General features: G+C 36.5%; 1 protein-coding gene across 1 annotated transcript in view; it reads left to right on the forward strand.

Annotated features, from left to right (window-relative positions):
• GUCY1B1 (guanylate cyclase 1 soluble subunit beta 1) overlaps positions 1 to 7,820 on the forward strand; it is a 45,613-nt gene extending 37,793 nt beyond the window's left edge. Inside the window, exons 10-14 of the mRNA XM_075090996.1 lie at positions 162 to 399; positions 1,249 to 1,389; positions 2,546 to 2,700; positions 3,016 to 3,142; positions 6,494 to 7,820. Coding sequence (XP_074947097.1) covers positions 162 to 399; positions 1,249 to 1,389; positions 2,546 to 2,700; positions 3,016 to 3,142; positions 6,494 to 6,517 — 685 coding nt within the window. The 3' untranslated portion in view covers positions 6,518 to 7,820. The remainder of the gene's footprint in view (positions 1 to 161; positions 400 to 1,248; positions 1,390 to 2,545; positions 2,701 to 3,015; positions 3,143 to 6,493) is intronic.
• Positions 7,821 to 8,243: the final 423 nt, after the last annotated feature.

Consider the following 8,243-nt stretch of genomic DNA (forward strand, 5'->3'; position numbering starts at 1 on the left):
CATATTCTTCAGTAGACACCTTTTATATTGCTCTTTGATGATGTGAGTATGTTATAAACCCTATGGGAGGTACTAAATTAATATTTGAAGTGTGCTGTTGTAAAGACCTTTCTCCACATTCTTTCTGTTTTGCCTGTGCCTTTCTTCTCTCATACGTTTAGATTACTGTACTCTGTTCTACCACCATCAGTGGCAAATGAGCTGAGACACAAGCGTCCTGTTCCAGCTAAGCGGTATGACAATGTGACCATTCTTTTCAGTGGCATTGTTGGATTCAATGCCTTCTGTAGTAAACATGCCTCTGGAGAGGGAGCCATGAAGATTGTTAATCTTTTAAATGACCTGTACACGAGATTTGATATTCTGACTGATTCACGAAGGAATCCATTTGTTTATAAGGTAAGCTGAAGATCTTCAAAGTATTTAATAAGTGATTTTTCAATAACTTGCTATCATGTCACTGTTTCCATCCTTTGGATTGTAGGCTTCTTTAAAAAAATAGTTATGTTCTCAGTCTTTGAACTGTGTTACCTGATATTCCACAGCTAAAGAAGAGTATGTTGTTTATCTCTAAATGTGTGAAGGAACATAAAGCGCTTAGTTCTGAGCAGGATTTCTGCACAGTCACCCACCAAGTGCATATAAAAATCTACTTCCATGTTTAGCAGATGTGAACACTTATACAAGCGGTTTGTAGTTCTGCTGACCCTGTGCTTTAAGTTTTTCAGTCATAAGCCCGCCTGGGGCTCCTGGTTGTAAATTATAACTTATTATTCAGTTACTCAATGTGAATTTCATTCCTTCATTAAGAATGTGGTATAGTTGCAGATGTGGCTGGTAGCAGGTAGACAGAGAGCGATATATATATATCCCATATATGTGTACATGTGTATGCTTGTGTGTTTATAAGATTTATTCCTAGCTTTTATTAGAAATCAATTTTATGTCCTGTACCAAGTGAATCAAGAGTGGGAGTCAAAATAAACATAGTGCTCAGTTTCCACAGAAGTTCAGAAGACCCCAAAAGAGAGGCTCAAGTTCACACACAGTGTCATTTTAATTTGTTACACTGTGGGCATACAATAAATTCTCTTCAATAACAAGCCGAGATGATGGGAATTCGGGTAATTTGAATGAAAGTGAAGGGAAACTACGAAATGACGAACAGTCTTGAAGGAAGCACTACGTCCATTCTAGTACTCTAAAGCCCATGATAATAAAGTAATTAAAAAATCTGTATCTTGATAGGTGGAAACAGTTGGGGACAAGTACATGACAGTGAGTGGTCTACCAGAGCCTTGCATTCATCATGCACGATCCATCTGCCACCTGGCATTGGATATGATGGAAATAGCAGGCCAAGTTCAAGTAGATGGTGAGCCTGTACAGGTTAGTAAATGTGTGGGCTTGCAGGAAGAGCCTATTCTTTGATACAATGATAATGCTTTGAAGTATGATAACGCTCAAGTCCCCGCCCATGCAAGCTTTGTTACTGTTAGATTTTGAGACCGATACCTACAAAGAATATGAAGAATCCCGTGTAGATGTGACATGTGCAGTTCCCAGACCTTAAAATCTAATTATTCTGCTTAACCTTTTAAAGGACTAAATTAGGTCCACATCATTTATGTCCATTTCCCAATCATTTAAATTTAATCAACAAATTCCCATTACTCGTCAAGTACAATTCGTTGAGTCCTCTTCACCTCAAAGAACAGAAAAATAATACTCCTTCACTAATATTTTTGATCACACTTCAGATCTTCACATCAGCATGAGAAAATATTGCATTAAAAAGAAAAGTACAGTTCCTTAGGCAGATTTGGCAATGATCACCGGCAACAATGTATATTAATGGAATTTCACTCATTGTGGAATTTTATGAAGATGTTGTGGCATTAGTACAGAACTGTGGAGGCTGCACAGACCTATCCTCATCAGAAGGCTGTGAGAGCAAAATAAGTAATGAGTGTGATGCATATTTCTATTTACATGAATGTTATTGGTCTAACACCTAGTTTATATCTGTGTACTTCACTTTGTCACTGGGCAAAGAAGTGAGAAGATTTGATGTGGGGCTTTACAATAAGTGTAATGTGCTATAAGAATGAGCCTCTCCAAACACCTGTCCTATCTCTGGAGCTTTTAAGTGCAAAATACTGTGATATTAACTCTGAGAAACATCTTTTTTTTCTTGACCTACCCCATCTATTTCTGCATCTTCTGAGCACTTGTTAAACACAGACCTGCGGAGTATGCCTCTCTTTCCACTTCTAAATTTCACAGTACATAATAGCTGCATGGCATGTTGCGTGCTGGAAAAATATGGATTTCCTTCTTTCATGTGGGAGGCAGAGCCATGACACTACACTACAATAAAAAAATGACACAAAGCACAAAATGCAAAGCTTTGAAGAAGCAGGAGTGGCACATTGAAAAAATAAACTCTAGTAGATAGAAATGGCATAATACCTGATTTTCCTCAGAAGCATCAGATTACTTGCATTGATTTTGAATATTCAAACTTTATTTTTTCTCTTTAAAGATAACAATAGGAATCCATACTGGTGAGGTAGTCACAGGTGTCATAGGCCAAAGGATGCCACGTTACTGTCTCTTTGGAAATACTGTCAATCTAACAAGCAGAACAGAAACTACTGGAGAAAAGGGAAAGATTAATGTCTCTGAATATACTTACAGGTGAGTGATGCAGTAATTTTATTGGCGTTGACATCTTAAGAGAAGCCACTTTTTCAGCAAAATATCTAAGTGTCTTTGGAGTTGAAAGTCCCAGTACTCCTGCAACACATTACTTAAGTATGTGAGTTCTCATGAAACTGTATGGCAGACTGCATTATGATATACCGTTATTGGTATGCAACTATGATAATGATCTACAGAGATTTGACACTTTTGTTAATTTGCTTACGTATCTGTAGCATGTTTAATATTTTATCTAGTGCATGGCTTGCATGCATAATATATACATTTACCTGTTTTCTCTTTCAATTTCAGGTGTCTTATGACCCCAGAAAATTCAGATCCTCAGTTCCACCTGGAGTACAGGGGTCCAGTTTCTATGAAGGGTAAAAAAGAACCAATGCAGGTTTGGTTTTTGTCCAGAAAGAGTACAGAGACAGAGGTATGACTAACCAGAGTGTAATTTTTTTTTTTTAAACAAGGCATAAACATGACAAATTTAATCTAAACCACTGAGACCCATTTGCATTTGCAAAACTAAATGTTCCCTAGAAAAAACTAAGTTTCATACAACGCCATTTCGTTAATGCGTTTACTATCTTGACAGCACATTAAAGGCCTAGATTATTTGTCTTTGCAGTTTGTGCAGTCCCTGAATGCATTTGTATTTTAAAAAGTCCTTGAGAGAATGCCAAGTGTTTAAATATTTATATCTCCCTTTTCTTACGGATTTCTCCACTGTACTAGATTTTGCAGTATAATGTCCGTTTCTCTTTAGCTGGCGTGGCTGGTTGTCAGCACTTCAAAACTCACCATTTGCTTTCTTACAGTGAGTGAATAAATGTGCCTTCAAATATGTAGGCAACAGTCCAGCAACTACTTGCAGGCAGGTTCACACCTGATGTGTATGGTGGTCTGTTAAGCCCAGATGGATCTGCTCATTCAGAGACTGTTGCATGATAGAGGTCTTGCTTTAGAAATATACAGGGTGAAAACTGTTTCTTCTAAACGACACGGGCCTAAATCATTTTCTCAAAACGATGTAAGGTAAAGCTCTTCAAGCACTGAGTGGTCTTTCAGCTTATGCCTCAATTTCAGAAGTCTGGGCATGTATTAACCAATATCTTATTAAAAGCCAATGAGATCTAGACTCATGAGTGCGCTACAAACTTAGACACTTAGGTAACAGTATGCCAGCTGATTTGCCATAGCTGAACAGGTGCATACATTCCACCAATTGCCAACAGGGAGGAAAAAAGGGTAAAAGAAATTTACATAGCTTGAATTTTGTCTCGAGGTATTACAAAAAGAAATAGTTCTAAGTTAATGTATTTAATCTTAAAAAGGCACTTGGCTAAAATAATGAAAGTCATCAGGTATCTTGGCTGAAATAATTAGTGTAAGTCACAGGTAATTAATTATGCATCTGAATACTCATGTGCTTCTGAAAATGAAATTTAGGCTGTTAAACTGTTTGGGCTTTTTAGGAGATCTAATCCAGATTTATTACTACTGGTACCCGAGTATACGAATACTGACTTTTTAATGGTAACTCCCAGTATTAACCCCCAGTATTAAACTTCAGGGGACAGCCTGTACTTTAACTCTGCTGAAGTCTGTATTTTAGTATATATTACTTACAATAGTATTCTGGGTGCCACTTTTGATAATACTTTTCTATTTTTATTCTATGTCAAGATTAACTATAATTTCACGGCTACCATTCTTTCAAATCTATAGTTGTATTTAAAATATATTTTAAACACGTTTCACTTTTTTCTGCATTATAAATTACGTCTTATCATTTGTAGCAGGGCACACTGTAATTTTAAATATAAAATTTCAGAGGGGTACTGAGTCAGGTGGGCATTTTCTTTGTTTCAGTCTCACGCATGTTTAATATGAATATAGAGTTCAGATAGTTTAGAATTTTAAATGCTGTAATTTCCTTTTAGAGATCTTGTACAACAGTTGGTTTTAGTAGTCCTCACAACAGTCCTGAGAGGGTACTTGCTGATACTATTATCTAGTCATCGAGCTTTGTAGAGGGGTACAGGGGGCAGGAGGAAACCCGGCAGAAAAATACTGTCACCCTGGTGTTTGGGAGTACTTAAGACTCACAGTTTAAGTACACTCAAAAAGTCTCTCTCATTTTTGTTAGCTTTTGTTAATTCTGAAATTCAGATATACAGTTAATTCTTACAGATAGAAGGACTTCTCCCATCACAGGTATCTCTTCTAAATTGTAGTAAGTCTGGGAGACTAGGAGACTAGAAGGATACATTCTTGTGGTGGTTGGAATGGATAACCATTTTGTCAGAGGTGATTTTGAAATGTGAAAGAATATAATCCTCTAATCTTTTAATTCTTTTTCACTCCCTGCACAATTTCATCTGTCCATACACAAAAAGATGCACTGAGTCTTACTCCTTTAAGATTTTCTGAATTCTTTGCAGTTTCTCTTTGTCATGTGAAGGTACTCTTCATGTTATTTCTGGCACTTTACAGGATGTACATAATAGTTGTAATCCAAAAGCAGAAATAAGATAACCAACTTTTAATGTTTGATTACCTGACAGTAATTGCTTTGCTTTAGGCAAGAGTGAAGTCTTGGTTTTCATTTCAGAATCTTATTCTCTCTGACCTTTCAAACACATACACATGCTAATGTGTTATCATGTGCAGTGCCCTTAATTTCAGGGGGACTGTTTATAGAAATAAATTCGGCATGTTAACACATACTCAGAAACTATGTGGTAAATTTCCTGAAAGGTGTCTCCAGAATATTGCAAGAAGTGGCTTATAGAAGTAAAAATTAAAATATTTCTTATATCATCCTGAAGATATTTCTGCTGATTATTCTTTTACTGTGAAGTTTTCTACCTCCAATACCTTTAAATCTAGGATAGATTCACATTAGTGGTACATTCTCCTTTTCATTATATCCCTTAGAGAGTGATTAGGTCAGCATTTGCAAATCTGTCATTATAGTGTTTTACCCTGAAGCCCAGTAATTACTATATGGTGAGGAAAGAGGACAAAATGCTAACAACTGGCACAGAGATGTGAAACCAAGGCTTAAAATATGCTGTCTCATTGCTAGGCCTGTAGAAAATGATAGGGTTGGAGAAGCTCAGCATACCTCAAACTTGGTTCCTAAGTTGGCATCTCTAATACCAGTTGCCATGAACAGTAGTTGCTTCTGAGAAAGACCTGATTTATAAGAATCAGTGCTGCTTTGCTTTTTTCCACTTAAGGTATCTCTTCCATGATACCGTTGCAGCAAAAATTAGAATTGCATGAGAAATACAGGTGGAACAAAAGCAACTGTGACCTATTACTCCTTTTGCCTCTGCTTGTTTGCATGTTATAAGATTATTACTATCATCATTATTATTTTAACAGATGCTCAGCTGCAGCTTCTCTCTTGAGAAACAGATTTTTTTGTAAAAAATAAAGCTAGCAGGGAGCCTCAGATCTCTGACTGCAATTTCTTTTATTCCCCACTTTCAAATATCTTTCTCTTCCACCCTGTCCCCACGTTACTGATGGGAACAAGTTAAAGTATCTCGATCAGAGCTGGTAGTTATCAGGGAATGTAGGAATTGTTAAATTCCTAAGTTCCTACATACAACACATGCGAAAGAAATACGTGCGTTACCTATGTTGTGTTTTATTATTAACTGATACTGGTTGCAAGTTGTAAAATGTGTTTTGTCACTGCATTGACCCACCATGTTGTTGGTTCAAAGAAAATCCCTTACTTCTCAAATTCTACTTGCATGCACTCAAGGAAACAAAGCAAGATGCTCTCTGAGCTGAGGGAAGAGGAAGAGGACGCTGGATAGGGTGCAATACTGTCTCCAAATAGGGTGCCAGGCAGTAAGGTTGAGTTACAGATGTTATTTCATGCCATATCTCCCATTGCCATGTGCAATACCATTGTCTGTTGCCCTACTCCTGAAATCATACTCACCATTTTTCTCCAGGCTTGCTTGCTATTTTTTTTTTTCTTTAATGTTTGGTATTGTTATATCTCTGCTATGAGCATGTACTTCAAGCTTTCCTTTTGTTGATATGCATTTTTGCACGCCAGTTATGTGGCCCTTCCTACCACCAAGGTAATACTGAGTAAGATTTTGTAGTATGCACGCCACAACTAATCACTTCAATCTGATGCTTCACATCTTCATCTTCATCTCTGAAGTATAGTGGTTACGTGAATCAGTTACATTTCTGGAAAGATAGGTATTTCAGTTTTTGGGCAGAACAATGAACCTAAAGAACTATTTTTAAAAATAATACCTAAAGCAGCATTATGAAAGTTATTGTATAAATGTTGTTTATCAGATTTAGTTCTTCTATTACTATGCTTCCCATTCATTTTGTGAATAATACTTGATGCACTCTAAATTCCTGGTTAGAAAAAGGTTCCTCTTTTGATATAATCCTGCATTTTCCCTTTGTAGACACTATGTAAACATTTTCTGTGTTGAAAGGGGGCAGTTGTTTGTCTGATACTGCCATTTGAAGCATGTGCCAGTGTACTTCTACTGAAATGCTGCTCAGTTGCAATGTATTTTGTATTGATTTATATTAACTAAATTAAGTTGTCATGTTAATAATAGATTGCTGGACAATTTTAGACCACCTGTAGTGCTTTGATTTTTTTATGATGGAGCCCCCAGAATTGAAGGGCGTGCTGCCAGGACATCGTTGTCATGTTTGCCTTTTGGTTTGGTCTCTCTTATTTTCAGAAATGGTCTTATTTCTTGGGAGGACCTGATAATATTCTAGGCATCATGGCATAATTAAGGGATGTAAAGCTTGTAAGGGGACACAGTGTCCTTTATCAGCTGATACAGTTAGTAAAAGTGGGCAAGGTTTCAGATGCATAGACCTTCCATAACTTCAACATACAGTGAATTTTTATGTGAATAATATCTGTTCTTATCTGACTGATAATTTCTAAATATTTGCATTATAAAATAGGATAGTGCAATTACTTTGTTTATAAAAATTGTCTATATCTAGTATACCTTATCAGCACAGAATATATATGTATAAATGTTTCATGTTAATGTGCAAAAGAAATTGCAATAAATTATTTTTTCCACTGACTTACAGAAGTTTTGGGGGTTTTCTTTTCGGTGAGAGCTGTATTTCATTGTTTGATACAAAACAATTATGTTTTCCATTCCATAATTTGAAGTCCAAGTCTAAATAATTTATCGAGTCATTGTTCCAATGTTTGCAAATGTCCAAGAGCCACATTCAGGTTAATGGATCACATCCTCCGATTAAAGTAGTGTTCAAAATATGTAGATTAATGCTCCAAAAATAGGAGATGAGGTCACAAAAATGCATACATTCCTTTGAAACTCTTGGGCAAAATTTAAGAATCAAAAATTATTTGCTGTCCACTTCAAGCAGGATGTACATTACGAACCAAAGCTTTAGGAATGGGAAATGAAGAAAGGAAGCTACACACGTTCCTTTCCATCATCTCACTGTCGGACAGCAACGCATCCCAGCACTCCATG

Source organism: Phalacrocorax aristotelis, chromosome 4 (genome assembly GCF_949628215.1).
Source record: "Phalacrocorax aristotelis chromosome 4, bGulAri2.1, whole genome shotgun sequence".
Taxonomy (NCBI): domain Eukaryota; kingdom Metazoa; phylum Chordata; class Aves; order Suliformes; family Phalacrocoracidae; genus Phalacrocorax; species Phalacrocorax aristotelis.